The sequence below is a fragment of the Gavia stellata genome, chromosome 1, assembly GCF_030936135.1.
Source record: "Gavia stellata isolate bGavSte3 chromosome 1, bGavSte3.hap2, whole genome shotgun sequence".
NCBI classification, from domain to species: Eukaryota; Metazoa; Chordata; class Aves; order Gaviiformes; family Gaviidae; genus Gavia; species Gavia stellata.
The window spans coordinates 115,183,441-115,207,614 of record NC_082594.1 but is presented as its reverse complement, the minus strand read 5'-3'; the positions used below and the strand labels follow the sequence as shown (position 1 = coordinate 115,207,614).

General features: G+C 36.9%; 1 protein-coding gene across 1 annotated transcript in view; it reads right to left on the bottom strand.

The window, feature by feature from the left end:
• Positions 1-24,174, bottom strand: part of CADM2 (cell adhesion molecule 2) — a gene marked incomplete at its 5' end in the record, with an annotated part of 228,658 nt that overhangs the window by 155,307 nt on the left and 49,177 nt on the right. The window contains one exon of the mRNA XM_059820833.1: positions 23,048-23,197. Within this exon, the coding sequence (XP_059676816.1) occupies positions 23,048-23,197 (150 nt within the window). The remainder of the gene's footprint in view (positions 1-23,047; positions 23,198-24,174) is intronic.

The following is a 24,174-nucleotide window of genomic DNA, read 5'->3' as shown; positions in this document are numbered from 1 at the left end:
ACACTGACAGAGCACTGGGTGGGTGCACCGCAATCTAGACATACCCTAGTGTTGGCTACCAAATACGTGGAACATACTAGATTTCATCTGCTATCTTGTCTGTATGGCACTGAGCTGCTTTGATGTAAGTTGAAGGTCAAGACAACTACTTGTACTCTTGAAGCAGCTATTCCTAAAACCTGAAATATATTTGCCCAAAGTAGAACACTCGATCAAAGAATTTTGTATATGCATGTGCCACTTCCAAGTAAATACAAACAAGAAAACTCCCTAGGCCGCTGCCTTTCCACTTGTTACCCTGTTTGGTTTTTGGGGAAAAAACCACAAATAATCCCAGTTATAAAACATACACCTTGAGCATTCAACTATTGATTTGTTTCCATCAAACATCAGTTTATCCCGTAACCTAGTTTCCTTGCATGTGACCTGCAAATTTCTTTTTGTCTTGGGAAAATATTTTCATATAGTCAAATCTACAGTGCCTTTCAAAAAGGGAACATTGCGCCAATATATATGCAAAGAAGAAAAATCTCTGATATGCAAGCAGCTGTGACCTTCAACATATATTGCAAACTCACAGGAAGCACTGCAATTAATAACTTTATCAAACTGCTTCATTAAAATTGCTACAAATTATTTACTCAATTTCATTAACAAAATAGAATTTGTGCAACACACAGCCAAAATACCCTCTGAGAAAAAGACAGCATGCTGTCTGGTCATGGGGCCAATGAGCCCATTTAACAAGGAAGGGGAAAAAAGTAGAAAGTAAATGAAAAGTGCCGTGACTGAACCTGGAAATCTTACTGATGGAAAGTGATCACATTTCAAAAAGGCTGCAATAGAGAAACAGTCATTAAGCAACGCCTAAGTGGCATCAGGACGCATTAGGAGTTAGCAACCTGGAATTAGAATTCTGAGACGGAACTTTAAACACAGAGTATATCATGCTTTTTATTTTTTTATTTTTTACTCTGTTATTTACAGTTTTATTGTCAATTTTTTCCTACAGCTAGTTGCCAGCTAACTCTGAAATAACCTACACTGCTATCAAGCACCACGGAGGTCACTCCCACACATCTGATTACCTCCGTACTTGATTCATAGGAGTGTTGCTAGAAATAAACTAAAAGCTACCATGAACAATCCATTCATTTCTAAGACAGATGTCTGTTACAAAATGCTCATGGAGTCTGGAAGCTACAAGAAGCTAACTAAATTTTATGGTAATAATATGACTTCCAGAATAGCGGTTCTACACTTTAAATATTGGGTCTTAGGAAAAAATATTCTTCATAATAAGTCAGCAATCTGAAACATTGGCAATAATTTTATATGTGGTGTTGCTAAGGGAAAGACTATGATAGAAACTCATAAATTTGCAAGAAAAAAATTTTACTTGTAAAGTCTCGTATGTAGAGTCAAGTGTATCTTTTCTGACTCTAGCTATAAAAACTCTGAAAGAACCTTGATCGGGAAGCAAACCAATATTATTAAATTTGCTACAGGTTATCCAATATATTACATACTTTCCAATTGAATAAAGCAAAGCAGACTCAAAGCCCACTGCTAGGAAAATAACAATTACTACTTGCTCTGGTTGTTAGACAAACATCTAAAACCTCATCTTTCATTTAGGGTCACTGTACACTAACAAAGAGGAAGAGACCTTGCCATCAAAGGTGTAATAAGTATATAAGGCAAAGCAGAGATAGGAAAAGGGAAAACTTAGATCCTCCAAGCCATAGGCAGCATACAGAAACTGAGAAAGATTGATGGCTGTATTTCCAAAAGTGCTTATTTGCCAAAATGGAAACTACACCTGAAGACTGTCTCCCTAGACATCCAGAGAGGTAAGGGCTCCTAAATGGCTATCTAATCCCCACTCCCATGCTGAAAACACATAAAAGCTTATGAAAAACCCTGAACATTCATTCTCTCTGGACCACATTTTTATGAGGGACAGATGAAAGAGCGCTTGTTACTGAAAAAAGACAATATACTTTTTCTTAAAGAAGTGATCAAAGCCCTCACAAACTTTTACCTGATGGTCAAGAATCTTATCTGAGAAATTAAAAATGTACATTTGGAGTCTTTTAGACTGAAAATGGCATTGAACATTAAGTCACTGAGGTAGGATTTTTTTTAAATGCTGATTTAATGTTTGAACAAGGGAAATGTTACAGAAATGTGGCTAAGCACTATCATTACCTCCATTAAAACAAGAAACGGGTGAGACATGAATACCTCTTGCAAGGGTCTTGTTTGTTTATGAGAGAGAGAGAGACTGGTTACTCAGAAAACTTAAACGTGGCTTTGGATACTGGTAGGGCTTAGCTGCTCTAGCTGACGTAGCTCAGGACATGAACAAAAGTAGAAATCTACCCATGTTGTGAGCTTTCAAGTAAAAAAAGGTGTGCCTCTATTAAATTCTAGACATCTAAAATTCACTAAATGCTATTTTATGGTCTTGCTTAAGACCTTCTTAAACATTTAACCTGATTAGGTGTCTCTCCTCTCAGTACCCTCTCTTCTCTCAGTACCCAGGTATTTTTGAAAATGATACACCATTTTGTTTACCAAAGGTTACATAAGAAGCCTTTGACTGAAATAGAAAGTAAAACCACATTTCATGAATCCTAACCCAGTGTCTTAAGCATAAAATTATTTTTCTGTAACTACCAGTTTCCCCTGAGCCAGTTTCTACCTCCATGGCATCTTACGGTGAAGTCATTCTGCTACTGAGACCTAATGTACTTGAAAGTGAATTAAGATGATCTCTTTTCCTGTCCTGTAGTGTTCTTTTAGATGTTCTGAGCTCCTTTGACACCATCTATATTCCTTCTTCATTCTTCAGTTCTTTTCCCAGATATGGCTTCTGCCTCCTCTGTCTCTTTGAAATCCCCACCTTCTTCTACAGAGAGAAGCGGCATACTGAAATCTCACCTCTTGATGTTATTCAAGGACCTTTCTGACACTCATTACTCAAAATCCTGAGTCCTACAGAAATCTTCAGTGAAACCATGCGAAAGTGAAGGGAGTAACAAGGAGTACAGAGACTTCCAGATGATGCCAGAAGTGAGATTAAAATGACATCTTTCCACCATACAATGGGTTAAACGGAGTTTGGAAAGAACCAAATTTTACCTATAAAGTAGTGAGTCAGAAAAGCTAGAGAACACCAAGAGTCTAATTCCAAGTCTATGCATTTGAACTTAGGTTACTTAGGACTAGATTGTTAGGTGGGAATTCGTGGTTCTCATGAAGTGTCCTATCACTTTCCCCACAAAACGTGGCCTTCCCAAAAGCACCTGATTATACTTGAAGAATAATGGCATGGGCCTGTCACTTTCACAAGCTAGCTGAGCAGTTCACTTGCATACTACACTACCAAGGAAACAGACTTTCATTTTGATGACATTGCTTTTGTTCTGCGTTGCTTAGAAGAAATGTTGCATTTAAAGTTTGCAGCATGTCTTTCTTTAGATCAGAATAGAAGAATTCTGCTCCTGATGTACTGTAAAAATGCGCTGTAAATTGCACCATTATGTAAAGCCCAATGGTGACCTTCCTCTCATGCACCTCATTCACTAGTGTACCCTGGTGAGACAGGAACACTCTCACAGTACTGGAGAGGGACAGGTTCAATGATCAGAGGTTCTATCATCTCCTTTATTCATCAACATCAGAATCAGTGACTCAGAGGTATATTCAGAGGAAAAAGCTGTGGGGGAGTTCGCTTAAAAAGAGCAAGCAAAATAGAGTAAGCAAAGCACAAAACTAATTAAACTTGATGCAACAAAAAACTAAAGCATTTTTGATGCAATTTATTAACGAGAAAAAGCTGTGAAATTAACAGCAATCAAAAACTAATTAAAGTTGATGCAATAGGAGCAGCCAAAGAATGCCTGATAACATTTATTGAACCAAAGAAACATGGCTGTCAAGTTAAAAGAAATCAACCAAACTCTGTTTTTGAATAGTAACACAAAGATAATTATTCTCCGGGTGACACTTACAGAATAAGATTCAAGTCATTACCTCAAAAGACAAAAGGACTGACATGCTGTGTTTAACTGCCTGTGAAAAAAAGGGTCTTAATACAGAAACTTTGTAAGTAATTCCTAGGTCTTGCGTATAAACAAATATGACTCATCAATCAAAAACAATGCACTGTTATTGTTATATCAGTTACTTCTGTAAACCAATATTTGACATTTAGAAGAATACCTTGTCTAACAGGGTACTTACAAACCAGAGACTCCTGGTGTTTTCATCCTAGCTTTGAAACTCATTGCCTTAGTGCCTCGGGCAAGTAATTAACATCTAGGGAGTCCATTTGTTTTAGGATTAGGATGCAAAACTCAACTCCTGATGTCAAGCACCATTTAAAGTATGGCCAACTGCCAGAAATTCTTTTCTTATAGATAGTCTTGGTGGTAAATAGTGAAGTGGGTTTGCCTGGAGTGAGCGTAAGGCACTTGTATTTCCCCTGCATAGTTGTACATCTTTTATATCATGGCCTTAGCTTTATAAAAATAATTCAGACAAAAATAGATGTTCACAAGGGGTATAGTGAAAATGAACATATAAGTACTATTGTCAAAAGATTCTAAAGTACGTTAAAAGCTTGCTGTTTAACTAAAAATCCATCTTGTAACTCCTGTAGGAAGGGTCATAGTCAGGGCCTCAGTTAGGTGAATCTCATCCAAAATACTCAACTTCCAGCACCTTTATTCTGGCATCATGGTTTAAAACCAATTTGGGGAATTCTTCCCAGTCAACCTCCAACATTATCATCATCCTGCTAAATCATCATTACAAGGCTTCCATTCACACACTGAACAAATAAAATTGTATCTTACAAAACATGATACCATAGCCAAATGTAACACAGATCTCAATCAATCTATCAGATTTGTTTTATTTTAATCTTGCAAAGACAATGTCCTCAGCTGAGAAGTAAGGTTTTCCATAATTCATTTTAATGCTTTTAAGTTCCACTTCCTTTTCTAATAAAAAACCTACCTGTCTCTGGTGTACAGTACATCAAAAAATGACTGCTGAAGCCCATTATTCAATTCCAAAGAGCTGCAATCTGGTATTACTGACATTCCTAAGGAAGATTTCCACATCACATTACTCTATTTTTTCATAAACCCAGCATTGTTTTTAAGCATAAAATAGTAAGTTAGTCTGTTTAACGGTGTAGATTTTACTCTTTACTGAATTTTTACCCCCAAGGAATTTTTAGCAGTGGGAGAGATCCTCATTACTCACACAATCTTTCAGCTCTACTTCTTTTTTTATAAAAATGCTCACCCTTACATGGTCAAAATGCCCATTTTACTTGCAGAGACAGTTTACATCATTAACACGGACATTTAATGGATCATTTTTTTCTAGTCTGTTCATAAATTGCTTAAAATTTCTCAACAAAAGTTTTCATTTTCTTCTTCTTCATTTTGTCTTCTTTATATTGAGTCAAGATTTTAAACTCCTTTTTACCTTGGGAATAAACACTGGCTTGCAGTGAGCACTTGCTTGTGTTCACTTCAACAGCAGATCAGTAAAGCTCCAGTCAAGCTCCAGTAAAGAGAACATTTTCATCTTTGCGTATTATAGACTTCTGCAGCCTGGTGCAGAAATTTATTACACCTAGAATCATGGGGCCAAATTAACTCCTTACACCAGCAAGTTAATGTTACTGAAGTGGACAGAGTTGTATCTGCTATGCCAGGTCATGATTTGGCCTGTTGCGGACAAAACCTGTCTATTAGGCAACTGTTGGTATGTATTTATCCTTAGGACTGAGCCTGGAGTTCAATCTTATAATTTTATTTCTTGAACACACAGTAAGTTACGCCGAAACCGCTAGTTATTCATGATTTTTTAGTTAGTTGTTCCGCAAAGAGCTACTGAAACCTGAACTCCCAAGTAGTTATACCCTTATATATATTTGTCCCTTTTACAAAAATTCTCAGCTTCCTTCTCCATCCTTCCCTGCTGGGTAAGAAACAAATTGGACTTACCCTCCCAGTCTGGAGCTTTGCATGAGTTGACTAGCTGCCTCATTCTCCTAACTCAGCTGCCTGGCTAGTCTCTGCCTCTTTGAGTAGAGAAGAACAAAATTCTACCTCCCTTTCTCGCAGTAGCAGAATAAATTTACATCACTGTTTTCTACTCCTAATACCCATGAATTTATACATATTTGATAATCACACAAACCGGTTGGAACTGGACAAGAGATACAAATATTAATGAGGGAGCATTTGGAAGAAAAGAACTTTAGTTAACCGATGGTGCAATCATATATGCTACCATTCACTAGGAATACTGGCTAAAAATTATTTTTCTTCCAACATTTCAGATTAAATACACACACTCACAAAATTCCAGAACAAGTCTGAAAAAACCACACTGACAGTACACACCTTGTAGGAACATCACTTGAAAATACCTGCTCATTTTGAACCACCGCAGAAGGGAAAACCTTTGAAGATTTTCAGATCATATTGTTGCCAGTACCACATAAATTACACCAATTCAATTTCTATTACCCTCTATTCCAGGCCTATTAAATCTTTACTAATAGGTCTCCTTCATGTCATGACCGTACAGTGAGATGCAAGGCCCTTTTTATCATAAGTTAAATGGTGGTAATGGGGGGATGGTTGGGTGACATACTGCTCTCAGACAAGGAGAGTAATTTCCACATTTTAAAATAAGAAATTAATCCTTATCGCCTCTATTACATCTTGAAGGACGATTCTGATCTACTGTGCCTTGATCAATTTGGCATAAAAAAAATCTCTTTATTGTGGGTAGTTAAAAGAGAGAAAAATAAATAGGAACTCACTACAAAATATGACTGCCTGAATATCTTTCTTCAAAATTGTTACAAAGCACATAAAATCAAATAAGGATGTTCTCATATCACTGCCATTTGCTCTTTTCCTTTGCTACTCTCTCCCATCTTTGAGAACATAAACATAGATGTAGGCTATTTGACTGTTTTAGGAGAAAGGGGAAGATTCTGTCACAATCTGAAAGAGATAATCTATATTAAAAGGGGTGTGATTTTTTTCAGCAAAATGGCTTTATTACTGACCAGTGTGAAAACCATCCTCTCAGGCAGCTACAATACACTGATAGATTGTATATGGACCCCTTAACTTACTTCATTACAAATTGACAACATCATTGCCAGCACATTTTGTTAAACACAGATGAACTGCACCTCTTAAATTCTTCAGCAGCAAGGCTGACATTTTTTGGACAGTAAATCCTCTCATTTTTGAAAAAGAATTCATATACACTTTAGGACACATCGATCCGGAGGATGAGTCCAAGCTCATCCAGGCTTAAAAATCTGGGAAATAGCACAAGCTGACCTGAGTTGCATTAGCTTTTCTGAATTCCTCTATAGGCTCTCAAAAGAAGTGGTTCAAACATAACATGATAGGAAAGTGTTTATGACTGTCACTGGGAGCCTTGGCATTGTGTGTTGATGTGGCACTGCATCATCTTGTGGTGATGAACTCCGCCTCGAGTAGCAGAGACAGAACAGAAAGAAATATGTTTGAAATGAACTCTTCTTACATCACCTTAACTTGAATACAGTCAGACAAAGAATAATGTGAGTAATGAAGCAAGGACGCGGTTTGCAAGACTGGGTACAATATGTCTTTCTGCTTAGCACACTTTCATCTATAAATGGGTGAAAGTATGTACCTCCTTGGTAACTTCAATTCTCCAACTAATCTGGATTTTGAAAGTCTAACATTACAAAAGTGAGCTATTTTACACAAAGCCACAACATGTTCTATATCATAGTTTTAATTTCCTCAGAGGTTACGAGTAGGAGAGTTCAGCAAAAGAGCAGGGCATCAAAACAAAGATATATCTTGTTTTTCTTCCCTGTTTTAGAGCAGAGATGTGACCAAGGTCCTAATTTTTAATGAGCAAGGAAATAAATAGTTAAAGGACTTGTAAGCTGTACCTTTCTTTGCCCCTATTGGCACTGCTTTCTTTCTGAAAATAAGCAGAAAAAACCTTAAGATGCCTCAGTGAAGAAGCAGCAGCCATCTTTTCTGCTTCTGTTTCTACTATGAATGAATCCCACCAGAAAATGACACAAAAGGAATCTGAAATGATCCAGTTGTACTACTCTCAGATCTTTTCATAACACAAAGTAATGCTATTTAGCAACACATTACCTTGTAATGCTATCCTTTCACCATCTACAGACCGGTGTGCCCTAGCCCTCAACGGATCTGTGATGGAGCAGGGAACTGAGGTCGCAGCTCTGAAACCCAGTGGCTTGATCTCCCCTCTGTGAGAACTGGATGTTGCCCTGATAGGAAGGTAACTCTTGTGAGGAAGAGCCGTTCTAAGAAACAGGTTGTTCTGGTGGCGTTTTGCACTGCGATGCCGTGGTTCATGCCTCACTCCTATTTCCCGAGGGACTGAAATTCACAGCTGTAGGCCAACTCCTACACATACGAACCCGATTCTTGAAGTGGACCTTTCGGCTGCTCCAGCATACCACACCTGTCATGTGTGTGTGACGTAAGAGGATAAAACCAAAACCGATATTAAATTTTGTTTCTAATTCAAAGCCAGTGAATAGAGCCGAAAAAATGAATGATGCTTTATCAGTAATCTGTGCAGATGGGCTGATGTGTTCTGAACAAAACTAGTAAAAAACCATGTTGACAAAAGCATATTATTTACTGAAGAACAAACTAATTAATTGATGTAGTAATGCCTCATTTTCCACTTTCTATTTTAAAAGAAAAACTAATTGTAATGATAGAATGGAAATGGATTATTTTCATTTTAGAATAAGTTTCCATTTCAAATGTAAAAAGCTCTACTGAAATAAACGTTTTATTTAAAAGGGGAAAAAAAAGTTTTTTGTTTACACGAGACAACTTTCCCCAAAATTAAAAAAAAAATTAAAAAATCAAGTTTGATACTTGATGTTGCATTTTGAAAAGAAGAATATTAAAATGGTGTTATTTCCTCCAAAATAGCAAGTCCAGATCTCACTCCAGTTAAGTTCTGAAGTAGGATAGCTTTAAAAAAGAAATTAAGATTTCCTTATTAATGCTCAACAGCTTCAGTAAAGAAGCTTGCAGATCATGAATACACAGCTATACTTGAAAGACAAACAAAGGCAAGACGTCCTGGTGACTAAGGATGCCTGTTACAGAAGATGAGGGTACAGTAGTCTGGTACTTTTTTTCAAATACTCTCTGTTCTTCACTGTGAAAGATGTTCCCTTTTCACAGCCTTTTACAGATGTTAATTCAGATACTTCTCCACTGGGTGAAAGATCAGGCATGCATTGTTCACCTGAAGCCTTGACATTTTGTTTATAATATAATTCATACTACGACTGGTGAACAACAAATTTACCTGCAAAACACATAGGGAGGATCCTTGGCACCTACAAGGAACTGGAACCCATGAAGTTTCTCAAATGCTTTACTAAGAACTAGTGAATAGAGGCTGACAAAGGTATTCTAATGAGAACACCACAGACTGCGCTCGGCCTCCTGACTCAGAGCAACAGCAGGTTGCATGATTTCAAGGCTCCTGCTTGCCTCAGCTTTAAGGTGATCCTTCCAGTCTAGTGCAAGAACAATTTCAGTACGAAATTGGACACTGTGACAAACAAAGAAGGAATAAGCCCTCCCTTTCATGGCTCCCCCCAGCCCCAAGCTAACAGATGCTCATCTGCAGGAAGACAGTCATATGGATTGCAAAAAAATTGACCAGGCAGCATCAAAGTGCTGTGCATTGCAAGAAAGAAAATGATAAGCAATTTTTTTTAATGTTAATAAGGGGAAACTGAAGCCTTCAACAGGTCTGAAAAGATACCCATTCACAATCCTGGCTTAGCTGCACACAGAGAAAATTCCATATGTGTGAGTCAGTTGCTAAAAAAGCTCTGTCTAATGCAGATAGAAGTCTGACTTTTTAAGTTGACATTTCTACTTTTCCAGTGGATCAGAACTGTCAGAAGAGTTCCCCAGGCAGACCAGAGGAATGGAGAGGAGACTTAATCTGTAGCAGTCTAAGAGTTGTGGCCTAAGTGCTTTGATGGAATTAGCAATGGTGGTTTAAGAAACATCCACAGACTCTATTCCCAACACTAGCAATTACCACTCCCATAACAGAATCAGAACAAAGGAACAGAATCAGAAGGAAATCAGCTGCAAATTTTCCTATATGGGCAAAGACCAAATTCCCTTCTGCTGCTGCTTTCACGATGCCTTTAACTAAAATCTGGCAGTGGGGCAGGACAGACAACTGGAGACAGGAGCATTTAAAGTGTTGCTACTAGACTTGCCAAGAGCTCAGCTGCCACAGTCCTTACACTGTCTTCATGCCTCTTCTGGTTTTCTCACAAGATATGACTATGATAAACATTTATTATTCAAAAATTAAAAATGATCAAAAATGTCCTTTATCAAGTACATGAGCAGAACATACTGTGCATCTGTAGAGTACCAGAATAGGGATTAAATAAAATTTTGCTAGGTAGTTGGAGAAAAAAGTCTTTAAAGATAGTGTTTGGCATGGGTTAATCGCCTCTTTCATTAAAGAAAAGAATACATACTGAGAACATCTTTCTGCCATCTGATTAAGCAATGAGCCAATACAATTGTAAATCTTCCAGAAATTCCCCATGGTTCAACTCAACAGAGGCAATTCTTTACTTCTAGAGCCCATCCCTCATTTTCAGATAATCATTGCATTAATTGTGTACAAAAACTTTCTATCATGCTGTTAAAAGAAATGGAATGTGACTGTTCTGTGATTCTCCTTAGCAACCTTTGACAATTAAGAGATTGAATTATTCATATATAATTTTAATACAATATCAATTTTTAAGTTTGCTCACCGCTCAATTGCTCAAACAGCAAGCAAAACCAAAACTGTTTGATTCTAGTATAAACAGTGCAACCATTCATTTTGTACTGTTTTAGTGGCTGATACAACTTATTCTATCTGTAACTGAGGTAAAAAGGATTTAAGGGTACTATTCTATCCCCACAATCATATGCTATGAATTGCTTTGCAAGTCATTGGAATTTTTTCTTCCTTTGAATAAGGCAGGTTTAAGTCTTGTCTGCACATATTTCTATTATTAACAAGTATTGTAAGTACTAGTTCTGTGTAATACTTACCGATGTTACATATGGTTTCATGCAAGTTCAATCAAGTTTGGAATATTCATTCAACATGGTTCAATTCAGACAGGTTTTTCTCTGTTAGTAAGCAGCACAACCATGGTATTAAAATAGAAATGGTGGGATTTGCACCAAGACACATGATAATTTCATTCAAGATGGGATAAATACAGATGACACCCGCTTTATTTTTAGGCTGCAAAATTGACTAAATAATTTGAAGAATATCAGAAAAGAAAATATGCCCTGTATGAAGAAAAATAGATATCTATGTGCTAAGATTGTACATTGCGATGCATTTTTTATAAACCAAGCTTTTGTTCACTAGTGTAAACTAAACCACGACCAGATAATCTGTATAGGAAGAATGATCTAGTAAGATGGCATTGCATTTTTTCCTCTAAATGTTATTTTAGATAACGAGAAATTCTATTTAAGTTGGTTTTGCTTCCATTTAACATACATTTGAGCTGTCAGTGTAGTTGCATGGTATTATTCTCTTAGTCTGCTACTGGACAATAAAGCTACGGATAGAAATATAATAGTTTGTGACAGGTTACATTTAAAATGTTTGATCAGACTGATCAATGGGCCTTTGCTTCAAAAGCTAAGTTGAGGTTCAAGGAAGGAAAAGATAAGGGTTTCCAACAGTTTGTCCATGTCTCACCGAACTGGGAATGCATTTGGGGTGCAGGCCCAGTCTTAATACAGCTGCCACATACAAAAAATGCTTTTTTGCTTCTCAGACTCCCTGATGGAAATTCACATCTGTCTTTTTCTTTCAAAAAAGACTTCTGTCAGAGTCCATACACCTAACTTACATCTTGGTTTTATTTTAAATTTCAGAAGCTTTATTTTTCTTCCCAGTCTTGTAATTATTTTATATTCTTTAGGCAGCATTCTGAAAACTGATTCATATTTGACAATTAATATATATATAACAATAATTATCAGTCAGTTACTGTAGATTAGCTGTTACAGGCGTGGTTTTTTTAATTTTTTTTTAACATCTGTTAACGTGCCTTGAACTCTCTGTGTGCTACTGGTTTGTTAAGGTTTTTTTCTTCTCCATTTACCCAATTGCTTTTTGGTTTTTGTGTTTCCTCAAGCTCCTTTTACCCAGAGTACATACCTCTGAAAGTAATCTCATTCAGGTTGATTCAGTTCTCATTTCTGTTCAATTTATTTTCTTTGGCTCACAGCAGAACATCACACAGTCTCTCACTGAGTTATTGAGGATTTTCACCCCATATCAGCAGCTCATCAGCAATTACTTTTCTGCACACAGATCCTTAAAGATCCAGGACATGATGATTTGTTACACTTTCTGTGCTGAAACAATCATGAAGGGAAGCTCCTTAAACAAGTTTCTACCAGAGAGGGAATGGAGAGATGAGCACTTCTAATAATGGTAGATCCTTCACTTCCACCTCAGAAATTGAAAATAGTAAAATTTTTAGGTCTATGCACTATGAAAGTGTACATTTACTGCCTTTATTTAAATCTCTGGTTATATTAAAATCCTCAGCTTGCCTGACCTTAATACTGGGATCCTCGTATAAACTAATCATCTAGCTTTTGGATTGGCTTCATAACATCTGATGTTCGATCTGGTAAAATTTGTCTTTAATTTGTTTCTCACTGCCAATGGAAATTTAAATAAGGTATTCTATTTTTGGTGATATAGTGGGATTTATATTCACATGATAAGGTGTGACTAATATATAGGAGGTATTAAAAATTTCAGTTAGATTTAGTATGTATCTTTTACAAATTTGTTTCAGTACATATATTACACATATTTTTAATTTGCTTGTTTTGGGGTTTGGTTTGTTGGGTTTTTTACAAGCAGCTCTTGATCCTAAATCAAATTAGTATATTAGTATTTCTCATTTCATTCCTTTGTATCACCTGGTGCCAGTCAACAAGGGCCTAGTTTTTTAGGATCACTATTTAAAAGAAAAATGGTATTCTGTTTTACTATAGTCTTTAAACTTTAAGAAGTCCAGCCTTTTACCATTAAGTCTTCCTGTGGTACACAGAGCGGCTGAAAGTGAGCCTTTAGTAGTATCTTCTCCATTTTTAGGTTAAAGAAAAGGAAATCCATGCTACCAGTGAAAAAAGACCCACGCTGTCTTCACCCTTACTAAGCATGAAAACAGAAGTGAAGGAAAGCATGATGCAGAGACATTCATATTCACTGTATGCCAGTTAGCTCTAACTCAGAGAGAATTTATCTCCCCTAGCCAATAAACTATTAAGCCCTGCTAATACAACATTGTGGGAACTTGCCATCTTGGATCACAGGTAGCTTTGGGACTTCTCTACCTTATTTGACTGAGCAATGTGGAAATGGTCACACAATCTGGCAAGCCTCCATCTTCTCAGAGAAGCTGTAATTTCAGAAGACAGAGGGCTGAAGTCCACAGGTACAAAACTATGTTATCAAACTGGTTTCTGGGGCAGGTTTGGAATCCAGTTGTCTAAGGTCTAGTTAATCCAGACTGGGAATTCTGTATCATGCTGATAGAAGGGGCTTTTCCTATTCCTTTACTATTTTCCTACATAGGACTCACTGTCCTTCAGTCATATCCTTTGGAGTTGTTTTCCATCCAATTGGGTCATTCTCTAAAAATATGTTGTGGAATCACTCTTCTGGCCTACATTTCTCCTTGACCTGCTGTGTTTTTATTCCTCCAGCATTTGCTGACTGATAGTTAATCTCCACATTAACCCTTCTAAAAGCAGCTGGAATGGCAGTGACTGTACCACCTGCTATTAGTCTAGGGTTGCTGTGATTGTATTGCATTAAATTTCAGTTTCCGTTTAAAAGTCAGCTTTTGATGGATTGTTTCCAGTATCACTAGTTGGTGTGTTCAAGAACCTTGGATTTTAAATGTGTTAAACTACATCCATGTTTATAAGTCATGCTAAAAGGGTTCTTCTTTTCAGCTGACCTAATTTGCTTGGAGAAACCTTGTGGAAGCTGGACAGACCTGCCAGCAACATCTTAGCTAGCTTAAGTGCTAACTCAGATGTCTCTTCATGGCACTGTGCCATGCAGATATTGTCATGTTTTCAGGGGTTTCTGGTTTGCCCTTGTAAGAGTTTTGTCATCCAGATGCAAAGTCATGACTGTAGTTGTGGTGTGGATTTCTTCTTATTTCTACATGCAATTTATCACATCTTTCTGTCCTTGGAATAGCTGAATGTTCCATGATTGTCTTTCCCTTTTAATTATAAATATTTTTATGCTTTTATCTTAAAGCATTGTCTATTTCTTTATAATCTGATATGCCATTTCTAAATATTTGCACTTCAACATTTTCCACTGCTGCTGTTTTCCTTTTAGAAGCATAATTTTCACCAGCACTGCAAATATCAGCTATTTTTTGCCAAGTCAGTTCTTTCTATTCTCCAAAGTTAAGTTTTCTTGGATGTAACAATCACTTATATGAGAAAACATTCATGTTCTGATCTGTCTGGTAGTTCTGTTCAGAGGTATTCTGACTCTACCGTACTGAATACACTGTGATATAACAATCGCCACTCTTGCCTGTCACCCAGTTCCTTCAAAAAAATAACCTTCATTTTCCCTAAGGAACACTGTTCACCGTGTTCCTGATTAAAAACAAAATGTCTTTTTCTGCCTACCTTCATGTTCCTTATGATGTACAATGTTGAGCTCTACTGCTCCTGGATCTACTGCCTATCATCGTGAGCATATTCTCCCACTTGCCCTTCTCTGCACTCAAATTGTTCCTCGCTGTCATTTGCTCTAAGAGTTGTCTGAAAGAAAGCAACGGGCTCAGAATTTAACGTTAATAGGTCCGTTTTCTTCAGAAACCCCAGGAAGTTTTGCTCATCCACACAAACAACTAGTGTAGATAGGCCAGGTATATGAAATTTCTCTTTCCACCATTTTTTTTTAACCTCGCCTCCAACCCCCTCCAAAAGATTTCTCACTCCTTAGAAGATTCTTTGCCATTTAAAACAAAAATAGCTACCAGCCTGAGTATCATGAAACTCCATAACAGAGTAATCCTAGCAGTGTCATCACAACTACTGCTTCACTTCATCATATTCCAATGTATCAGCTTCATTCTCCATTTAGCTTGAGCGATGGCAAAATTAATTTCTGCACGTACCCACACTTCAGCACAATATAATGCAAACTCCTACACTTTCTAACCATTTCTACAATACGCTCATTTATTCCCTTAATATTGCTAAGGAATGAAAAAATAAATGCTGTAAGTGGGAGTAGTTCTACTAATTTATTGCAATGAAATAATATTCTAATGCATTGTAATACACTTTTAAAATGTAATTTTCATATTCATACAGACAATAACTGTCAAGATATTTTAACAGACTACTGTTGTCTTTTATCATGTTATCTTTTTTAAGATGCATGAACACAAGCATTTTGGCTTTCAAAAGTGGCAACCTGTTTTTGAAACCTTGTTTTTTAAGCATCAAGTGAGACACTTCTTGATCTTAAAAGCTCTAAGATAGCTTCTTTTTTTCCTCTGAGCACTAAGGAACTACTACCCAAAATCATTTAAGCTTGTTTTCTACCCATGGCTCAGAGGTAAGTTGTACTGGGTCTGGTTGGGATGGATTTAATTTTCTTCATAGCAACCCATACGGTGCTGTGTTTTGGATTCATGACCAAAACAATGTTGATAACACACCAGTGCATTGGCTATTGCCGAGCAATTCTTGCACAGCGTCGAGGCCTTCTCTGGTTCTCATTCTGCACCCTCAGCGAGTAAGCTGGGGGTGGGCAAGAGGCTGGGGAGGGACACATTCGGGACAGCTGACCCCAACTGACAAAAGGGATATTCCATACCATATGGCACTGTGCTCAGCAATAAAACTTTTCCCAAAGTATGGATTGCTTGGGGACTGGCTGGGCATCGGTCTGCTGGTGGGAGGTGCTGAGTGATTGCCTTTGCATCACCTTTTTTTTTTTTCCTTTCATTTTCCTTCACATATTAAACTGTCTTAACCTCTACCCATGAGTTTTTCTCAGTTTTGCCCTTCCGACTCTCTCCCCCACCCCACCACAGGGGAGTGAGTGAGCATAAGAACCCATTAGTAAGAAACAAAATTGCAGCTGAAAGACTTAACCCAGGTTATCTATCCCTATACGTCACACCATGGGCCTCAAGGAGAGACAAAAGCTGGCCAGACAGCTACTGATAGTCGTGTAGCATAATTGTGAAATCAACAGACCTGACCGACATAAAAAATGAAACTTAACTACAGATCTTGGAAGAACTATTCTAAAAGATCTTCATGGAAAGCTCTCTGTGAAAATCAGATTTCTATCTCCTACAATTTTTTTCTTTAAATGCTAGAAAACTCTCAAATGTTATAAGGCATTTACAAGCTATTGCTATTCAGCTCAGGGGAAAAAAACAAAACAAAACAAAGAAAATCCTGTCCCTCTGCATACCTTCCCTCCAACTTTTCCATCTGTGAAGTCATACTTCAATATTTGTCTGTATAGTTTCCTTGCATTTTTCCCATTGCTTTTTATGCTACGTCATAGGTTTACTACAAGGTATTATTTCATTGAAAGTGTCTATTAAACTCTAAGTAACAGTGAATCTCTAATTTATATGTGTACCCTAGGATGGAGTTAAGGTTGGTCATCATCTACTGTCTGATACCATTTCTACTCAATTATGTAATAGAAAACAGAGCGTGTGAAGGTGGAGGCAGAAGTCCATTCATCATTGCTACTAGATTTCACATTACTTAAATGCTAATGCTCTCAGTCCCCCAACAATATACCTGTCTGCCTCCCTGTCTGCATAACTAATCTAAAGCATGTATTTCCTACTTCCATTTCTATTGCAAAAAGAAACATTATTTTCTTTGCTTCTTTGAGTTTTGTATTGTACAAGCCTCTTCCTTCTTTCTGAGGATTGTCAGTCTGCATATATACCTACATCTTAAGTTCAACTGCTTACTAGAATCATTAAATGTCCTACAGGAAGGAAATTCACCATTTCTCCCCAACCAGAAATATTGTCAAATGATTTTTGCAACTGACAAGTGCCTCTGCTTGTTTACGTAGATTGGAATCTGAGGCTGAATCACCACAAAGTGGTGTAAGCTGATGTTACACTTAAATTCAATATCTGGAGTCTGGCTTCCACAAAACAAGTCAAAGGGTAAATACAGCTAACTAGTAAGGAGTTGTATGTCTACAACATCAGAGACAGGATTTTCATGCCTGAAAGTGCCAGCCTTCTGTATGGCAATTCTATCACCACTTAGTTTTGACAGTGTCACAGTAAGAACCAAAGTTCTCTGCACTAATAATTCCTCCTAAACTGACATATGTGACATGGTAATTAAAATCCCATACCTTGTGCACTGTGAATTTCAGAGTCTCCCTCTAAATATCTTTATATTGAGAAAGAAAAAGGTTAGCAGTTGTTTTCATGGAGTTGATAGTACAGCTAAGTATGCCAAAAAGGCATGATGTTTTTATTTGAGACACGTCTCTAAATTTACCTGCAAGTTCTAAGGTAATAATGCCACCCCTGAGAGGGAGCAAATGCAGAACTTTATGGGCAGCTGCTATACCCAAACATGTTTCCACAAGCTCACTTGAGGCATCGTGCCTATCAGGTAAGCTCTTGGGAGCTTTGCAAGTACAGCACCCTCTCATAAACCTTGCCTAGTGCACCAGTATCTTTGAAAGCTTTCAAGATGATAGGGACTTACATAAATGCCAAGTACTCTTACATGTAAAAAATCAAAGGTCATCTAAAGAAACATATTCTGCTGCTGAGGGATGAATAATCCTGAGGTTGGAATACGCTTTCTAATGTTTTAGTAAGATATGAAAGTGCTACTGCTTGATGAAAGCACAAGGGACATGTACCCATCTATGATTAGCATCAGGCATATGTCTCGTCAAAATGTGGTGTGTCAGTTTGCGGCAAACTTATCATGATCAATGTCAACACATCACTTGTTTTACTATCAACAGACCTGCAAACTTCCCTTTAAGGTGAAGAGCAGGTATTTTACACTTTCACTTGCCTGAATGAGCAAAACTTAGATATACACCAGGCACCATTTCTCTTCCTTTCTATAGTCTGATTGCACATTTTTATATTGATGAGATTAAACACCTTTGACATCAACAGCCATCGTTCAGTTGTACATGTCTCCTTTGTAACTCAGTGTCCTACTCCATATGTATCTATATTCCCTACCGAAGGGGAAAATGAGAAGACGTCTGCTATAACAAACTGAATGAAGGTTCTTTTCAGTCTTCTCTTTATCAACCATCTCTGTGTTTCCATGCTACGCTCTTTTTGTTATACATCTGCATTCATATATATGTGTCTCTGTGTTTATTGCCCACTTGAAATCCTTAAGTAGTACCACCACTGAAGATAAAATAAAATAACCTATATTAATTTAAAATCATATCTGCCAGTTCTATGTTGTTGCACGTTGTGCTTCTTCCAAAGGCAGCTATGTAATTACAGGTACTTGGGTGCATAAAGTGATACGGAGGTTTCTATGGCAATTATTCATTTTAATCGAAAATTGTGTAGGGAAAAACTCGTTTTATGTGCAGCATGCAATTTGCATTTGTTTCCAAAGACTCTGAACTTGCTCAGGGTGAGCTGTGAATTCGTATTTTCCAGGAAGACACAATCTTTAAAATTCTGTTTGGGGGGTGGGAAACCAAAGGGGGTCTTGGTAAGGTTGTTAAGCTTATTAAAATTTAAGGCCATTTATCCATTTATGCAACTAGACTATTTTTTACTGTCAGGTAAAGATTTAATGATTCAAATGAAAGAGGAAGAGTTAACAATCAAATTGATACACAATGTCCCTGAAGCTACAAGGTAGAGGAACCAGAAAAAAAGAAGTACCCGACAGGACAACAGAGAGACAGCATGCTGAAGGAGACAGGTCATCAATAGGACCAAATCCACAAGATCAAACATTTGTGTTTTCACATATTTTAGCCACTGTGTGTTAAAATAATAATGAAGACAAAGTTAGTTCCAGCTTTAAGCTATTTTAGAGTGTCAAAATAAGAGTTGGAGGGAAGCAACTCTTTTACCTTGCTTAGCTAATAAAATGAAGCTATAACTTATTTTCCTACAGGAAAATAGGATTTCTTTCCTCCCACAATTCCCATCACCACAGTAAGTCAAACACATTTTAGGCCTAAATTTACAACAAACCCCAAATCAACTACTTCAAGTGTTGAGGGCCTGGAAACAACCTCTGAACTGTGGTTTCATAATCACTAAACCTATAGCATTGACTTTTCTGAAACAAAACTCTACTCATTTTCTATCTATGTCACCGTAAGATTGTACAGGCTAGGTGCCAAAAATGTCTCAAGTTAAAAATAGTCCTTGTCTCCTTCATAAATATTAAATAAATATTAAAATGCTGGGAGGGGTGGGGGCATGGGGAAGTGTTCTTTACCAGCCACAAAATCCTCCTAACTGAGCAAAATCCATACTTAAAAACATGTGGCCATAGCAGTACGTGAGGAGAACCAAAAGAATAATTTTAACAGTGCAGCTTTGGTATTAGTGTATTTGGCTCATTGCATTTCCATACTTATTTAGAATATCTAAAACAGAAAAAGGAAGAATATGACTCCTAACTTCAATGTCAATGATTGCATCACAGTCCAGAAGAAAGTAAAATGACATGAATGTGATTGTCATAGTATATGTCATCCATTTTGAATAAAACGGATACTAATAATAAACCCCTTGTTGAAAGGCATGGGACTGGGAAACAGACATTCTCTCCATCTGACCAAGTGACTCTTTTTTCCTGGCCCATGGCAAGTTCGATTTTGGTCAGAAAATGTTTTTGCGAGACAGGGCAACCAACCTGCTTGAGAAAGAAGTGTGAACATGAAAGGGGTCCCACCAAGGGCAATCTAGCAGCAGAGGGCTTTTTACTGCATGGACAATTTACTCCATTTTTGGCACATGTTCTGCCATATGCTGACATCTGTCATGTCCCTCATCTTCTGCTGCAGTTAGAACCCTCTTTTGATACTTACCTGATTGCCTTTGTTTTACTACCTGACTCTCTCACAGTTATTAAAATATAGAGCAATCAATAGAAAGGTTTCCTGATTTTTTTTATGCTTCCAGACATAAAAGAAACATACTGTCATTCATTTGTGTGTCATTCTTACAAGTACATACATAGAAAATGACTTACTGAAGGGAAGTAAAGTTAAAGGCATCCAAACTTGATTTAGTTCTGAACGTGGCAATATCCACAGTTCCTGAGCTCTGATGGATATAAAGGCTACTGGTGGTGCTCCTCTTCTAAGGTTCTGTTTCCTACACAGAACTTAATCCTACACCATTGTGTACCCTACCCCTACTCAGCAGTTTTCATGAATTTTCAGGGTTTGAGAAGCACAGCTATTAAACAGCAATTTTCATGGTGCTGAAGGAAGAAGTAAGATCTGAAGGTTGGTTTTGGCTAACATTAAGAGACAGGTTTGAAAAGACTCTGGCTGAGGCACTGCTCTCAGTAAATTAAATGTAATGACTGGATCTAGTAGAAAGCTGCTTTTTATAGCCAAATAGTATGCCTGGCTGGGAGAAGTGGGAAAGGAAAAAGAAAAAAAAAAAAAAAAAGAAAAAAAAAAAAAAAAAAAGAGGAAGCCTTTACAGTTCCTCTTGCCATCATTTACTGAGAAAACCACCAAGATATCAGAGCTATAAATATTTCTCTCCATTTTGGCTCAATAACACAAGCATCAAAAGAATGTAAAGGAAATATCTTTCTTACTTATAAGAACACATACATATACACACAGAAAAAATTGCCAATAAAAGCTGTAACTTCATTTTCAGAAATGGCAGAATGTTTTCCATGTAGGACTTGGGTGCACTGCTCACTCCCCTCGGTGTACTCAAGTCTGGAAATGTCACACAGAATGCAAAGCTTTGACAACGTAAGAAAGACTAAATATCTCTGATTGAAGGACCTAAAGTTTTTCTTGACCACATCAAGACATTTTTCTGTCTAACAGATGCACAGTAATCCCTCTGTAAAATGAATCATCAAGTATTCCTTGAAGTCTTGGGACAAGCTAAAAGTTCAATAAAGAGTGTGGCCCTTTAAATTTATACACTTCAGCTCCTCACATTTCCTGTGGGGAATATAAATTGCTTCTAAGTACTTACTATGCTGCATGCCATTCAAATTCTGTTGCTTCAATTCATTATATTAAAAAGTAATGCAAACTTCAACTATTCATTGTAAAAGTACAGATTTAGCTAAAGTACACAGAAAATTCAATTCACACCAAGATGGCTACAAAGTTTGAATTAATCTGTTTGCAATCCTCCCATGTCCTTCTCAGCCTCCTTTAAAATGTCACTTATTTTATAAAAGATATAGATTTTGTGCGTATTGATGTGCTCTATTAACAGGCAAGTTCGCTCTGCTTTTACTTTTGCAGACATTATTTCCCCATTCCAAATCACTTAATGATTACAGCTAAAATAAAGGGGTCCATATGAGTAAAGGTTACAGGACTAGACTTACAGCTCAAAATTTCGCACCTTACAAACCTCTCATTTTCAATTGTACATTCAAAAGGTACTTATGATTTCAAAGAAATTGCAAATCAAATGATTACACGCTACAGGAAATTAGATAAAAGAGAAAGGAACCACTTCAACACCATAAAGAGATTCTATTCAACTATTATATTAATAGCAAAAAACTATATTTTGATTGTAGCTTCTGCAGGTATAAAATGACAGGTTTTAGACTCTACTTTTATTGAATTGCATAGATCCACAAAGCATTTTCAGTCCTGCAAGGTGTTTTAAAGTCTTGTAATCATACAGCAAAGCATCTGGACAGCACTTCTTCAATTTTAAACAGAGAGGTAGCTGCACTTGTTAAAATATGTTCTAGAGTATGTAGCACCTTTCAGAATAAATTCAGGCAGTAGAATTAAGTATCAAATACTGTTGAACTTCTGTACCACTGAAATCATCACCAAAGCTTTTGCATTCTTGAAGCCAAGTGATTAATTTATTCCTCATAAATTTAGTTTTAATTTCTGTATGGAACCTAACGTAATCTTTATGTTAACATTCCGTTACATAAAATGTAATGCTTTTTCATTTCAGATTAAGATAAACGTCTTAGAAATATATCCTGCTGCAGTGATAATGCCCTTCTTTTTGTAAGGAGTGGACATTTTCCTGTCTTTTTTCCCCTCTAATTTAACTAAAAATAAAAAAAAACTGTGCATGGTATAATTGGAAAAATGAGGGCCCTAAAAATGAACATTTTGATTAGCTGTTACAGTAAGAACACCTACCATAGCAACTGCGTATTGCACTAACAACCAAACAAAACTATAGCACACTTGAAGCAAGTAGTGGGATTATATACATATATATATAAAATATATATAAAATACATAAGCATACACACAAATGCACACACTAATAAAGGCAAGTCACAAGGTTTATGGACTACTTCTTCCCTTGCCAGCCTCTCACCACCCATAAATGCTCTTCCAAGATGTTCTGCAATAATGTTTTCCAAATTAGCTTGCAATAAGAATTTCAAATACTATTCTTTTCCTTTAATAATAACATACAATTTTATATGCAAGAGAGTACTTCAGTGAACCCCCTTCAAAAAAGAGTATATAATAATTAGAGCTGAAAACATATATTCCTAGCAAAAATTTTCAAATTAAAATATTAAAGGGAAATGGTTTTAAACATTTCTTTCTTAGAAAAAATGATGCAGAACCATGAGTTCAGGAATCGATTTACCTTTCTTGTCATCGAAGTACAGTGTCTGTTGAGCTGGATTTGACCACTGGAGGGAGGTGTTATCATTTTGATCGACCCTGCAGGTCAAATTTGCTGTTCCCCCTTCAACAACCGTGACGTTCTGTGTAAGTGGAAACTGCCCTTGGCTGCCTGAGGAGGGAGGGGAGGGATGGAGAAGGAAAGAGAGAAAGAGAGAAAAAGAAAGGATTTAAGTTGTAGAACTGAATTTATTGCAGCAACATCCCACATATGATGGAATCTGAATTCAGTGTGCTATATTCTGACCATAGAAAGCTAGTACAAGAAATTGAAAAAAATTATATTCACAATATATTCTCTGTATCCAAGAAACAGATTAATTAAGAAATAGGGATTTTTTTTTTCCCCCTCCATTTTCCTCCTTGTAAGTCATACTAATTAGTTTGAAAGAAATACTCTGCAATTTTATCTCCTCAGAATATACCCATACATCCAGGATATGTCTCCGCATAGGGCTCACGTGCTACATACCTACATAGATGTCTCAGTACAGATAATATAGTTAAACGGCTGTTGAAAACATCACTGAAAGAATAACATAAAAACCTGCATGGGATTTTTAAAATAGAGGGACAAGGCAGCCTTGACTCCCTGTTTCTTTTTATGCTTCTTAAAGAATTCTCAGGACAATGCTTTTCCTGCCAGGTTTGGAAAGTTGTTGGAGAACAGATGTAGTGGGAATCTAATACTCGATGCATTTTCTGTTGAGGGAATATAACCTGATCTCATATGAAAATGGAAGTGATGATGTAGTAGGTCTCTCTCACATCTGTGATTCTATCCCAGAGCATTATGAATCACATTAAATGCTTGCTGAAAAGGCACCGGGAAGATTTCCAAATACCTCTACACAATACAGGAGCAGTATCACCCAGGTTCCTGAATCGCAAGCATTTTCAATGGCATAGTTAGACTAAAGTGTTTATGTATTGTGAGAACAGCACACACCTTGCAAACAGTACAACTCATTCTGACAAAGTGTATCACAACAAAGGAGCACAGTAAAAACATGGAAGTAATTTTTAACATGGGTGGGGAAAGAAAAGTTATTCAATAATAAGTAAGACACATCATTATCTGGGAGATAT